The 14656-nt window shown below is 40.5% G+C and overlaps 1 protein-coding gene and 2 long non-coding RNA genes across 4 annotated transcripts in view; 2 read left to right on the top strand and 1 right to left on the bottom strand.

Moving 5' to 3' along the window:
* Positions 1-14656, top strand: part of LOC117960361 — a 23355-nt gene that overhangs the window by 3237 nt on the left and 5462 nt on the right. The window contains exon 2 of the long non-coding RNA XR_004660128.1: positions 5187-5194. This is a non-coding gene — a long non-coding RNA (uncharacterized LOC117960361). The remainder of the gene's footprint in view (positions 1-5186; positions 5195-14656) is intronic.
* Positions 3128-14656, bottom strand: part of nt5c2a (5'-nucleotidase, cytosolic IIa) — a 19323-nt gene continuing 7794 nt past the window's right edge. For both annotated transcript variants that reach the window (XM_034898181.1, XM_034898182.1), the window contains 17 exons: positions 14090-14163; positions 13159-13276; positions 12959-13054; positions 11485-11576; positions 10455-10512; positions 10147-10240; positions 9992-10045; positions 9740-9823; positions 8589-8630; positions 8360-8467; positions 8209-8275; positions 7398-7568; positions 6950-7001; positions 5861-5921; positions 4748-4924; positions 3614-4620; positions 3128-3138 (listed from right to left, as the gene is read on the bottom strand). In XM_034898181.1, coding sequence (XP_034754072.1) covers positions 4363-4620; positions 4748-4924; positions 5861-5921; positions 6950-7001; positions 7398-7568; positions 8209-8275; positions 8360-8467; positions 8589-8630; positions 9740-9823; positions 9992-10045; positions 10147-10240; positions 10455-10512; positions 11485-11576; positions 12959-13054; positions 13159-13276; positions 14090-14163 — 1606 coding nt within the window. In that variant the 3' untranslated portion in view covers positions 3128-3138; positions 3614-4362. The remainder of the gene's footprint in view (positions 3139-3613; positions 4621-4747; positions 4925-5860; positions 5922-6949; positions 7002-7397; positions 7569-8208; positions 8276-8359; positions 8468-8588; positions 8631-9739; positions 9824-9991; positions 10046-10146; positions 10241-10454; positions 10513-11484; positions 11577-12958; positions 13055-13158; positions 13277-14089; positions 14164-14656) is intronic.
* On the top strand, positions 9461-13304 carry LOC117960362. The gene is made up of 3 exons (XR_004660129.1): positions 9461-9517; positions 11263-11265; positions 13293-13304. It is a non-coding gene; the product is annotated as an uncharacterized LOC117960362 (long non-coding RNA).

Below are 14656 nucleotides of genomic sequence, written 5' to 3'. Positions count from 1 at the left end.
TGCAAAGGAACAGGAAATGAGGAAGGGGGCAAACACTTTTTCACACCACTGTACATTTACATATCATTACATAATCATTGCCATACTGAGAAATACAGAGAGTTGTGTGGAGGGTTACCTTAGGTCTCTTCTAGGGAACTCAGCAGACCCTCCATGGTTACCGTAGGTCTCTTCCGGGGAACTCTGCAGACCCTCCAGGGTTACCGTAGGTCACTGCTGGGGAGCTCTGCAGACCTTCCAGGGTTATGTGACTTCTGAAGGTAATTGGTTGCACCAGAGCTTTTTAAGGCCTTCATAACAATGGGGGTGAATACATACACACATGCCATTTTCAGTTTTTTATTTCTAAAAAATAGTTCTTTGTGTATATTTTTCTCATTTCACTTTACCAACTTTTATGTTCTGATCCCTCACATAAAGTTCAGATTAAAAAAACATGAAACTAAAGGCTGTAATGTAACCAAATAGGTTAAAAGCCAAGGAATTGAATACTTTTGCAAGGCACTGTATTTGGCTATGGCTTGAGTGTAATGGTCGTTCATAAAAATCAAAAAGTTACAACACTTTTCCTCACCCATCTGTCATATTTCAGTATGTAATGCGTTTGTCTATGCTGTGTAATAAGCATTGCATTATAGGTATTAACATTTCATTTCCAGTGATTTACTGTAGATTTTGAATTTGCGGTAGTCTGCTGTAACACAACAGCTGCAGTGCTACTGTAGTTGAATAAGACAGACTTCTAGTCATAGCAATCAAACTGTTAATGTTATAGAAGCGTAGAAATGAAATGGTAAAATGAAATATCTTTTGTTATGCTTTTAGCAGTCAAGGTAATTTAATAATGAACTTTGGCATGTTACAGTAAGAGTATTACACTGTAAAAAACATGTAGTTATGGTACTGTAATGGGATAGTTATGAGTAAGAAATATACAATAAAAAGTCTAACAGTGTATCTGTTGTCCTTGTACCCAGCTCATCTCTTGATCTCAGTGACACTACCTGCTTAAATAGATGATTTACTACTAATAAAGCATGCAAACGCGTTAAATCTTCTTTCACCTAACTTCTGACGTGTATCACTAAGATGCCTCCTACCCCCCCTCCCGTGCCTCAGGAACAGATCTGACCCTGTCTGGAGGGTTACATTTCCTTTTCCCCTTCATTACCTTGAGCATAAATGATGTTCTTCTGCTAGGACAGCATGTAGTCTCGTCAGAGCCCTGAGGACTGTGAGGGTCCAGGTCCAGGGACGGTGGCCCCTCATCACCTCACTTCTTCTGCCTTTCACAAATCTTTTCACCTCAGACTCAGGAAGTCAGCTCATTGTTAGATCTCAGATATGACAAGCAATTTCTCTAAAAACATCTTTGTGGTGATCCCAGCACCATGGTCCCCCAAAAATATTAGTTTGGTCAGTTTTCTGCAGGTTTCACCAAGTCAAATTTAAGACTTTTAAGACCATCATGCCTGAAATTTAAGACAATTATCACAACATCAAATAAGCCGTAATTCAGTTTTTTTTGCTAAACTTGCACTCCACATAACTGAAGAATAAATCTGTTTCATGTGGTGCACAGAGACTGGAACCAATAACTTGAAAGCTGATTGGCTGCAAAAGGAGTTGAATGTTGGTCTTATTTGGACTAGCCACTGAATAAACTACACCACCACGGGGAAAACTGAGCATTCCAGGTAGCGTTGCATGGACGTAGGAAAATTAAAAAAACTTTTTAAAATTAATTAAGACCAAGAACATGATATTTCAAGGAATTTAAAATGCTCATATTGTGCTTTTTGTGCTTCTGACTGGCTAGTAGTCCTTACCTAGGTACTGTCAGGGCCCTCATACTCTGCTTCTGACTGGCTAGTAGTCCTTACCTAGGTACTGTCAGGGCCCTCATACTCTGCTTCTGACTGGCTAGTAGTCCTTACCTAGGTACTGTCAGGGCCTCATACTCTGCTTCTGACTGGCTAGTAGTCCTTACCTAGGTACTGTCAGGGCCTCATACTCTGCTTCTGACTGGCTAGTAGTCCTTACCTAGCTACGGAGCATGTGTGACTCCAAACAAAGATGGAACATAAGTGAGATGTCTCACTCTGGAGCTAAAACACAGAGCTCAACACACAGGGTGAAGACAGGATCTGCAGCAATGTGCAGTACAATAAAAATATGGTGTTTTTTAGAAATGAAACCATGGAAACCTATTCTGGCACAACCTCAAAATACAATTATAAGCCTTAAAATGAGCGTAATAAGGTTGAGATAGAACAGTACCTGAGATGGGAGACAGCTGTTCTGTGTGATGTTTCTGAGCCGACAACAGAACAGAGCGAGAGACCAGCCTGAGACCAGGGCAGCTTTGGACTGGAAGAAAGGAATAAAGTATAATCTAATCTAAGACATCCACTCAGCAATAATCACTCACAGATGTAAAGGGTAGACAGATGACCCAAAAAATCCAAACTTGGCTACAATATCAGATCACAAAATGTATTACAAACATCAGTCATGACTTAAACCATCTGCACAATCGCAGCTTTCAACATTTGTTACAACAAAGGCAACTTTTCAATTAAAACGAGAACAAAAAATAATGGAACTTCACCCCATGCATTAACTACTGCTGGTAAAAAAAGAAAAACAAACTTCATTCAGTTCACTATGCATTCCAGTACGTCTGATTATTACAGTGTAAGTTAGGTTTCAAAGCAGACAGCAAACACAGGCATGCTCAACAGTTCTGAAAGGACTTATATAACAATATCAACAGTGAAATATTTAAATCATTGGTGCTGCTGGCTCTGAAATCTTAAAACAGGAGAAGCACCCCAAGGTGCACCCCGAGGCTGAAAAGGGTCAAACAGGACGTTTAAAATCTCAAAGTCAATAAATGTCTTTTCAGTCCAAAAAGGATGAGACAGACACACACACAGAGAGAGAAAGAAAGAAAGAAAGAAAGAAAGAAAGAAAGAAAGAAAGAAAGAAAGAAAGAAAGAGAGCGAGATATGAGGCCACGGTCCACCTCGTCTGAGGATCAATACTTCATGATCACGACAGCAGATCAGACTTTTTTTGTTAAGAAAACAGCTCTTACTGTTAAATCTTTAAAAATAACAAAAACATGAAATAATACTCTCAGCTTCAAAATACATTATTGTACCCTCATCACGTTACAGTACAACACAGTAACCGCATGTTTACAGCAGACAGAGGGGTAGATCCGCCCTTTTATGGAAGACCATTACGGCCAATGACAGAACAAACACTCACCATAAATCTAAATAAATTACGAAAGCGAGTTTATCATCATTTTGAATAATTGGGAGTTACTAAGTCCAAATTTTGACAAATCTCACTCAACTACAAATTTGTATCTCAAATTTGACTTGGTTAATTTTTTTAACTGTTCACAAAACTGAAATTCTAAATTATGAGTTGTTGAAATTGTGACTTTCTAATTTCATATTTTAACAAATTTGTCCAGTCAATCGGATTAAGTCAAAGCTTTGACTTCTCTTTAATTAGGTCTTAAGGTCTCATAAAAGATAAAACATTGACTTGTCAACTTATAATTTGAACCTGTCAGTATTATGATTGATGATGAAACAACTCAACATTCATGTTTAAAATAACAATAATTTTCATTTACACTCACAGTATCAACTCAGAGTGAGACGAATAAGGCCATAACTGCGGTGCAGGGTGTAATATCTGCATTACTTAAAACATGAAAGCACTTAAATAAGAGTAAGGACTTAAGGGTGAGTTTCGGGAATTGTAGTCCTATTTTACAACACAGTAAAAAGAATAATTACTGGGTAAATAAGTAGGTGAAGTTTCTCTAAGCTGGTTTCATGTGATGTCCACCTCCCCATTAGAAGGCATTATAAACATATACTGTTATGGAGTAGAACCGTTTTATGATTGGCTTTTAGTTTCAGCAGCTGTGGTTATTACACAACCTCCAGTTACATTTACGCACGATGATTCAGCAGCTGTGTGATTCAGAAACGCGAGGCGAGAGGCCTGCTGGTGCCCCGCCGCCACATCCCAGATATCTAGCAGGCTCAAAATCTGGAGCTGTTGGAGTTACAGCCAATGAGAGTGCAATCCTCGGCCTATGGGGTAACCACGGGGAGGAGGGGTCACCTGTAGTAAAGAAATGTGGAAACAGGCAATTTTGTGTCCCACCGCCCACAACCTCTCTTTTCTTTCTTTGTTTTATCGCAGCCACCAACTGCTTGCAGCGCGTGTTTCTTGCAGAAATCCAAAACTCCTGTCCTGCGTATGGTAGTCGGAACCTTTGTGTCTGGAGACCAGACTCAGGGAAACAGGATGTATTGGATGTGACTCCCTCTACTCCTCCTCCTCCTCCTCCTCCTCTTCCTCTTCCTCCTCCTCCTCCTCATCATCATCTTCATCATGGCAGTGAGTGATCTCCTGCGGAGCGTGAGGGAAGAAGTGGGGGGGCTGGATCTCGCTGACGGATCGAGTCAGCTGGTGCCGTTTGCACTCCATCTCGAGGTCGACGTCGTGGCGGTTTCGTGTTGCCAGCGGCGACTCGGTGTCAATGATGCGGACTTGGGCGTGCTCCACTGTTGACTCGTGAGGCATCTGGTAGGGGGGGGGGGGGGGGGGGGGGGGGGGGGGGGGGGGGGGGGGTTGTCAATGTAATGTAATCAATCAAAAAGTAGATAAAGTGCATGTTCACACAAAAGTGAGAAGTGCGAGCAAACGTCACCTGCACATGTGCAGCTCGGAACAGATAGCTGAAGGGGTAGTAGAGCAGGTTGATGAAGGAGGCGGCGTACAGGTCAGCGTAGCGCATCACCTGGGAGGCAAACAGCGTCTGTCGGGATCCACTGCGGAACAGACTGCCCGTCATGCCGTAGCACATGTCCATGTCGTGGGTCACTTTCTGGAAAGGACACAAGGACGTGCCTGATTAAAAGCCCTCATATGGCTTTTTGGCACCACAAAAACAGTCCTACTGGGAGCGGAACCTACTGGAAGCTTTTAACCCTTGTGTAGTCTTCCCGTCAAAATTGGAAACATACACTTTTGTTGATGCTTTTTATCGACGTTTTTAACTTTTTCTTACGTTTTTGTCCATTTTTTGTCAACACTTTTGATGCTTTAATTAATGTGTGGTGCTATTTTTTGCCTTGTTAGTGGTATAGAAACAGTGGTTTCTTTATACTTAACCCCGACGGCTAGCGTTATAAGCTGATTAGCGGTTTGCGATAAAACTGGTCACATTCAATTAGCATGAAAACATCCCAGAGAACAGAACAGTCGACTTGGTATACATGTTATTAACCCTTGATTCATTTTGCGCAGAATTTGTCCTTTAAAACTGATGTTGATCACCGGAACAAGCAGCTAGCGGGTAGTGAGGAGATGCTTTTTACAGTGTGTTCAGGGGACAGGCAGCTAGCAGATAGTGAGGAGATGCTTTTTACAGTGTGTTCAGGGGACAGGCAGCTAGCAGATAGTGAGGAGATGTTTTTACAGTGTGTTCAGGGGACAGGCAGCTAGCAGATAGTGAGGAGATGTTTTTTACAGTGTGTTCAGGGGACAGGCAGCTAGCAGATAGCTAGACTGCAAAGAAAATACTGTTGTACTAAAGCATTTCCATGTGCTGGCGTTTAAATGTGAAGTTCTTGTCTATAATAGTAAATGTCTATTTATGAGGAGCGCAGTGAGACCCAAGCGACTACGCAGGCAACTGCTTACTGTCTGTCTGATCTTTATCCTTCAAAATCTGGTTGACTTATAGTGGACTTTACTTTAATGAAGCTCTGTTTCAGTGAAAGACAAGAGGAAGAAATGTGTTTGTTGGAGGAAACTGTACCTTAATCCGTCTCTGCAGTGAGCTGATGTCAGGCCTCTCATTGCTGCTGCTGTCCAGGTGCCTGAGGACAAAACACAAGGGTACTGTGATCTGTGAGCACAGCTCTATTTCAAATGTAGTTTCCACATCAAGCCCTGCAGGGTAAGATTAAATATCATGCTGCTAATTTGAACCCTTTCTGTAAACAGCGAAATTGTACAGCCCAGATTAGTTCCCTAATCTTCGGTCATACAATAATGTTTTTGTGTCTAAGTGACTGACGGGGACAACAATCTTTGACATTGGTCCAGTAATAAGAGAGATCTCTGCAGTCGGTAAAACAAGCTACAATTTAAGTTGACAATTTTCCAGCTTGTATTTACCTTCACAAATGTGCTGGTTTTGCCGCTGACAGACTCAGATTAATATTCTAAGTGTCTGACAACATTATGGAAAGGATCCCTACAGTGATAGACCTCTAACAATTCTGTTAGACTTTTCCGTATGAAAGGCAATACTTTCAGCGTGTATATATATATATATATATATGTAAAATTGGTAAACTATGCGTTTATTTCAACCAAAACTAGAGTTGTGATGGTTGGCAAAGTGAAAAGACGTCCCAAAAAGGCTTTTTATAGTTCTATTCTGTTTCTGTCAACGTTTAATGAAGTGTATTTTACGATAACATTACATTTTACAATGGTAAAATTACTGTTAAACTACATGTAGTCTGGTGGGTTTAGTGAATGCAATTTTGCAGATGTTTTTATGTTAGGAGGTTGACCTCTTTAGAAATCTTTTCCACAATGTTGCCAGACAGAATTTTAATCTGAGTCTTTCACCGGTGAAACAAGCACTTTGGTGAAGGTAGATACAAGCTGGACAATTGTCAACTTACATTGTAGCTTGTTTCTCTGCTGCTGACTGCAGAGATCTCCCTTAATACAGGACCATTGTCAAAGATTGTTGTTCCCATAAGTTAGTTGGACATAGATGAATAGGATCTAGGTTTAAAAATAAATAATTAGTAGTAGCCTAAGCCTTTAAGAATTTTTTTGAAAGAATACATTGCAAGACAAACAGTTGACTTAACAAAAAGGAACTTACTTGTAAAGCTCAGCGAGGAAGCATTCCAGCGACTGAAGTTCCTCAAATATAGCTAAAAACAAACAACTTGCATTAGCATAGTTATAATGGCCTAAACCTGTCACAACCAGAAAATCCCAAAACAATACTTTAATCTTTATTTTTTCTAAAATCAGACTTTTAACTATCTTTTGTGGGCCTAGCAGAGATCTGAGCTTTAGTGAATTATTATTCCATGGATACATAAACAGAAAACACAATCACATTTTTAGTCATGCTTGGTATGAGTATCCTTTCCTAAGCCCCTAATAAAACAAATATATAGAATTGTTTATTAAGTAACAGTGAACTAAAGGCAACATCCCTCCAATCCTTGATCCAAAGGTTTCAGTTCTGCTGAATTAAACAGTATAATGGAACTGCAAACAGGCTAGACGTGCATGTATGCATGAGTGTGTATAATTCTTACAGCTCTTGTCAGTCCACACGTGCAACTCCTGGGCCAGCTCAGGGATCACCAAGAAAGTCCTCCAGCCCTGGCGCTTCTTGGATTTGAGGATGTCACCAAAAATGTGGTCTCCAATATAGATGATGTCCTTTCCTTTAGCACCCAGCAGGTCACACACAATGTCTGAAGAACCTAAGAGTACAAACATGGGATGTTGGGAATGTTTTTTCATACTATGAAAAATACCTTTATACCCTTGTCCCCCTATACCTATGTATACCTGGGTTTCATGAAATGCGCTATATTAATGTAAGTTATTTATTACGTTGGTTGCGACAACAAACTCTTAAAAGGAACACGCTGACTTGCTGTCTTTTCATCCAACCTGATCGCACGGAATTCTGTGAAATGAACACAACCCCCTGAACTTATTGGGACTTTATCTTATAAACTGTATCTCCCAGAGTTTCACACACATCCTTTTCATCTCTGTGCGTACCCCCACACTGTGTCTGGCACACCCACGGCTAGCCTAGCTTACCAAAGATGCTGGAGGTAACTGGCTCCAATTAGCTACTGCTACCAATAAGTGACAAAATAACACCAGCATGTTCATATTTAAATGATTCATATTCATATTTAAATTAAGTGATTTGTCTAGTCACAGCGTGTTCAAATAACAAGGTCACATGACACACAGCCATATTCTAAACGTATACACATTGGGAACTATAACTGAAAGTTACATATAGTCACTTTATACAAAGGTATAAAAAAGATTCATGAGGAAGGAGCAAATACTGGACCAGTGTTAGGAAGGATCCTTATTTACCTCCTGAATAAACAATGCCATGCTGCAGAGGTCCAGTGTATGTGCCGATCTTCAGCCGACCTGTGGTCTAAAAGAAACCAGAGTCACACACTCTTATACAATATTTACTTACTGTATCTTTTCAGTAATGCTGTTGATATAATGCACTTACAGTGTCAACCTGCCGCAGCACTGTTCCCTCTCCAAAGAACACAGGCTTGCGGGCGTCCACCAGGATCAGGTCAAAGTAGGACTTCCAGGGCCGGTGAGGCGTGTTCGGCTGCAACGCAACACACACATACACACGCTTATTTTATCTCTTGAACAACCAATCAAGGTGGTGCAATTCTAATCTATCGAGATTCCTTACAACACAAATTTAATTAAATCAGTAGTGTTACCTTTGGGCCGTGGCCAAAGTCAAACAGGTAGGTCATAATTTTCTGAAAGAAGAGAGGAAAGTTTTTTTTTTTTTGTTGTCTCAGAACAACCGGAAAAAGGAAAACTGTACTCCATCATTAACAACGCCTGGCATTATTAATTCATAGGGTTGGGTATGGTTAGTTTTTTCTGAAAGTGGTGCTAAATCGATACTCTTCAAACAGTACTGGTGCGTAAATGATGCCCAAACACAATCACACACGTACATACATAAACCGATTTTTAAAGCCGATACCGAGACGAATATTTGGATATTTAAAAATCCGATATTTTGATATGGTGTAACATATGCAACGCCATCACCAACAGGGACGTTGCAGAGCGTCCTCTGGTGGAAAGACTATGTAACACCATCACTAACAGGGACGTAGTAGAGCGACCTCTGGTGGACAGACTATGCAACGCCATCACTAGCAGGGACGTTGCAGAGCGTCCTCTGGTGGACAGACTATGTAACACCGTCACTAACAGGGACGTTGTAGAGCGTCCTCTGGTGGACAGACTATGTAACACCATCACTAACAGGGACGTTGCAGAGCGTCCTCTGGTGGACAGACTATGCAACACCGTCACTAACAGGGACGTTGTAGAGCGTCCTCTGGTGGACAGACTATGTAACACCATCACTAACAGGGACGTTGTAGAGCGTCCTCTGGTGGACAGACTATGCAACGCCATCACTAACAGGGACGTTGCAGAGCGTCCTCTGGTGGACAGACTATGCAATGTCAACACTCATTACGTGGTTTACAGTGCATTTTTCTTTCTCCAGTCATTCATCAAAATCATTTATAATGACATAAAATTGATACTGATAGATGAATAATCAAAATAATCCAGCTACTAGCTAACAGTAACTTAGCGTCCCGTGCAGCAATGCTTCTGAAAAGTAAATAACTAATTATAAATAAATAAGTCAACCACCGAAATGTACCGGAAAAGGTACCCAACCCTATTACTTCATTAGGCAACCATTTAAAGCAACTGTCAAAATTATGTAGAAGACAGGAGACGTTATCTATATATATATATATATATACATTATGGGACAGATGGTTCTGGTTTGCTGTAAGCAAACATTAAGATATCTTGCTGTAAACGATCTGCTCACCTCTGTGTATTTGTAGTCACTGTTAGTGGCCAAAAACACTTTGGCTACTTCGTTCATGCGACTGAGGAGAAGAGGAAGCTTCGGCTTGGTGGAGGAAAAACAGAGTCAACCACCCAGAAAAAGATGAGACTGAGATCAAATGTGTTGTTTTACTACTACGAAGTACTTCAGAACTTTGTATTACAGCTATAAAGTCCAAGTTGGTATATAGTCGGTGTGCATTTATAAGCAGACCTTATTATGCTTACTCACATCCTTTACCACATACTTCTCCAGGTTTTCAACAGTTTTTTCTTTTAAGGACCCCTGTGAAAATAAATAACAGTGGACTGGTGAGTGCAACTGGACTGACTGCATAAGACGACTTACTGGGAACAGGTTTCATGTGGATGAGCAGACCATCCTACCTTTAAATGAACCCAGTCCACGCTGTCTCGGACATCCTGGAACATGCTCTTATAGGACATGAAAAGGTCGCCATCTTTGAAGCCAGTGTCACAACTACAGAGGCAGTTAAAATCAGGTCAGCATTAGATTCTGCTTAACATGAAATTCCGAGGGCAGTGTTTTCCCCAGAACCACGTTCTTGTTCAGACAGAGAAGCTTCTAAAATAGCTTTGAGAGCATTATTGGTAGGACTGCACAATTAACTGCAAATCTATCAAAATCACAATGTGGACTTGTGCAATATCCAAATCGCAGGTGTATGCAGTACCTTGTGTATCTGGAGCAGTTACTGAAGAAATCAACCAAGCAAGCAAACAGGTAGGTTTCTAAGAAGAAATCAGAAAGAAATAAGACTGGAATCAATAAGACTGACTGCAGACCTGAATATAGTCTGGCATAGTGTGTGTGTGTGTGTCTATTTAATTGATAATAATTTTTACAGCTCCACTTTCTCCAAAATACATTCTTAATTTTAAATGATTAAACGACTGAAGGTTTTAGATAAATTAAGCAATGTAAATCCCTTCGGTCTCTGGCAACATGGCTCATTATTATTTTATTGCAAAACTATTCTTTTGTAGACTAAATGATGCCCTAAATGATTATTCAAAGAAATTATCACAAGGCAGATCAAAATTGATGCCTTAAGCCCAATGGTAGAAAATGACAGCCCCAGTCATGCTCAGTTGATGCATCTTGAATACATTAAATACATCAAAATCTTACATGGATGACTTTACTGTGTTCCAATGCTAAAGTCTAAGATTACTAAAAGGTTGTGCAGTGTTTCGCACAGATTAGATAGCAATTTGGGTGCAGGGGGGAGGGGGGGATACGTGACATCATTACGCAATCATTTGCATAAAGCTTAGTGGTTCTGTCAGCAAAGTAGATAGAGAGAATAGAAATCTTTAGCCAAATAATCACAAATTCAATACAGGAATTTATTTTACTTTATAATTTATTACTTATAAATTACTTACTTTATTACTCTCTCTCGCTCTCTCTCTCTCTCTCTCTCATGAATGTCAGAAATAACCATATTGCCAAAGCATCAAGGATAATAATGCGGGAAGAAAGTACATACATACAATTCATCGAGTACTAGTAATACAATAGCCGGACAGAGCCGGAGGAGAGCAGGGAAAGGAAATGCAGCTGAACAAATGCATGTTTAAAATAGTGTTAACAAAAAAATAATAACAGCAACACGCAATGTGTGGCAGCGCCACAAATGAGTCTTTGTGTGGGAAACACTGTTGTGTCGTAGTTATGTTGATGTGTCTTGGTTTTCTTACCAGGTAGGTTGAAGAGTGTGTTGAGGATGTAGAAGCGGTCTGTGTCTCCACGCTGAATAAACTTGTTGGGGTACAGCTCTCTGATGTCAGGTCTGTGCAGAGTGAGCCAAGATGAAAACATACAGGAGAGTAATCAGTGAGGACGAACCAGGAGACATTTATTAACAGGAGACAGTTCTTATGCTTACAACACTGTTGTTTTTGCATTACGTTGTGTTTCTATTAGCTCCCTCTGCAGTGGGCAGACATTCTCGGACAGTCTCGTCACCGCTGCGCTTGTTGCATGCATCATAAGCTAAAGGAACATGGTATACCAGAGGATCTCAACCTTTAATCAATAATGTAACCCCTTTGAACAGTTTTTTAAGCCATGTACCCCCAAACCAGCATGAATAATCTATATAAAGAGGAACAATACAGCAATTTCAGCAATAGATTTAACTAAACAGCCTTCGACCTGGAAACATTAAAATGCTGATGAAAAAAGACGAGAAAACATTTTAGAACAAATGACAAAACCTTGAAAATAGGCAGTAGAAAGAAGGAAGTAAGGCAAGGATTGGTTGAAAATAGTATAAATACATCGGGAAAAAAACACAGTAGAAAGAAGGAAGATAACACTAGGGCAGAATTTCCTGCGTCACTCGAGCAATCCCGGAAGTGGAACGCCAGGAATATAGAGTAGTTCATAAGAACACAAAAATGACAAGGGGGGAATAGAGGTAGAAAAAAACATAAGTTCAGAAGCGGGGATGACTATTTTGCAAAATACTTCTGCTAATAGTGATGACTATTTTTTTTGTATTCCTAATTTAATCTGCTTTTTTCTTTGTCAATGAGCAACGCTTAGTTTTTTTGTTGATTTTCTATTGTCAATTTTGTTCATTAAAAAAACAATGTTTCATGGTAATAATGAGGCGTGGTTTACTTCATAGGCTGTGTGCCTGTGTTACCACATTATCTTGGTCACATGACGTCTCCTGGGACTCACTCAAAACTTTTATTTGTTGGAAAAAGTAATAAATAAATATTTAAAAATTTGACTTAAAGAGACAATTATATTGTTAACCCCAATTATTTCTGAGACAATTAATTGTACAGCAACATTTGGAACTGTTACAGCTCTACGAGCAGGTTATGTTTTCAGTTGGGTCGGTTTGTTTCCCTGTTAGCAGGACTATGGAAAAACTACCAGCCTGATTTTCAACGTGGAAGGCTTTGCAGGAGGAGCAACAAATCACGAGGCGGGTGCACAAATTATTTTGCAAGCTAGGGTGCTTGTGCATTCATGTGGCGTCAGAATAATCCAGATTGTCGGAAATATTAGTTAATCTATCATCACTTCCCTCTCCCGGATACCATTCTTCAAAATTCTGAGAATAAAGTCAGAATTTTGAGATTATTTCTCCAGTGGCCCTAATCCTCTTCCGTAGGTAGACTGTGTTTAAAGCTCAGTTGGAGTCGTGGACCTCACCCCCTCAAGAAGTTGAATCCGTGTACACACACCAGGATGTTCCCATATGCATCCACTTTGAGCAGGTTGCCATACATCGCATCAAACACCAGACCTCTGAGAGGAATGAAGACAGGCGAGTAAAGGCAGATGGTCAGAGACAGAAAGCACTAGCACACTTGACTGATTTAAAAAAATACGGCAGGGCTTTGTGAACTAGCCTGGTGGGGAAGGAGGGGTCGTAGACAAAGTTGAGCAGCTCTTGTGGATATCCAATGGACACCAGGCGCTCCACCGTCAAGTCGAAGCCCAGCGACTCATACTCAGGAGATTTATACACTAGACAGACAGGGAGAAAGACAGGCTCATGTGCACAACACGCATATCACTCTGACCCCCCCTAAAAGAACACTGTACAAAGAGTTTCTCTGCTCCACGCAGCAATATCTTCAATATAAAACATTTCCTTCTATAGGCAATCGTTAGTATTTACAACTTTATCTGCTTGGAAGTGCAGTTGTAAATCGCAGATTCTTTAAAGATAGACAGAGTGATGCATTATATACATAATGGAGATAGGAAAAAAATGACTTCTCCGATCATTTGTTAGCTCATAAATAGACAACTCTCATGTATCAGATGTGTCAAAGCTGTCCACATGCACATTACCACTGAAAACTAGTTATTTCTTCCTGAGGCATAAAACGGTTTGATATACAGCCGAGGAATATTGATGAATAATTATGAATGAAAAAACTGGTGTTGTCTAAACCCTGGTTCCAGCCCCCTGCTCCTATCGTGGCATGTGGAATTACTATTTTGACTGTCTCCAGGCCAGGAATATCTTAACCACAGCTGGACGGGAGCAGCTTGGGTTACAGTGGGTGCCCCAGTGACCCGGACCGAGGACTGTCCCTATACGAACCCAGTAATTATACACTCCTGCAGACTTGCAATTTTACAGCAAAATTTAAAGGAGAAAAAAAAAAAAAAAAATTGCTTTGGATTGTTCTCTGCCATTCTTTTTTAAATGTGCTGCCCCATTGTTATCGTATTTGTAACCAATATTCCACTGTTACTCCGAACTAGCGCTACACTTTGACCTCAATGCATTTATCAAGGTTGATGCCACAAGGCTTGGACTGCACTCACCTGCCAGAGTGTAATCCATATCAAAACCAAAACACTTGATCTTCTCCATGGCCAAGCTTCGGTTGACAAACACTCTGAAAGGGGGGGGGGGGGGAATGCATGGTCAATAAACACACGACAGCTGGCAGTTCACATTAAATGCACTGCATAGGCTTCATACAACACTCTTCTGACTTCCAGTGAACAGAAGGGGAGTCACGTCTGGTGGAACGTTTTAGAGCTACAGGAGAAAGTTCTACACTTTGAGGTCAGGTTTAAATGCATGGAAGACTGAGTGAACTACCATGAGTCACTTAAATAAAAACACAACAACCACAACACCAACAGTCATGCAATCCTAACGGTTATTTATAGTGATCAGCACATGTGAAATAAAACCTTCCTATCCCTGCCAATAGCCTACTGTTACCCTTCAGACAGTGAGCTCACGTGATTTCTGGTGATTATGTTGACAGATTTCATTTAAAACACTACACGTCTAAGTTGTTAACAATTTTAGAGTCCAGGGAATTCAATAAATCCTATTTTATTATCGTGTCAAACTACAACAGGAGCTCTCTCAGGACC

The sequence above is a fragment of the Etheostoma cragini genome, chromosome 17 (genome assembly GCF_013103735.1).
Source record: "Etheostoma cragini isolate CJK2018 chromosome 17, CSU_Ecrag_1.0, whole genome shotgun sequence".
Classification (NCBI taxonomy): domain Eukaryota; kingdom Metazoa; phylum Chordata; class Actinopteri; order Perciformes; family Percidae; genus Etheostoma; species Etheostoma cragini.
Note: the sequence above shows the minus strand (reverse complement) of the source record. Positions and strands in the feature narration are given on the sequence as shown.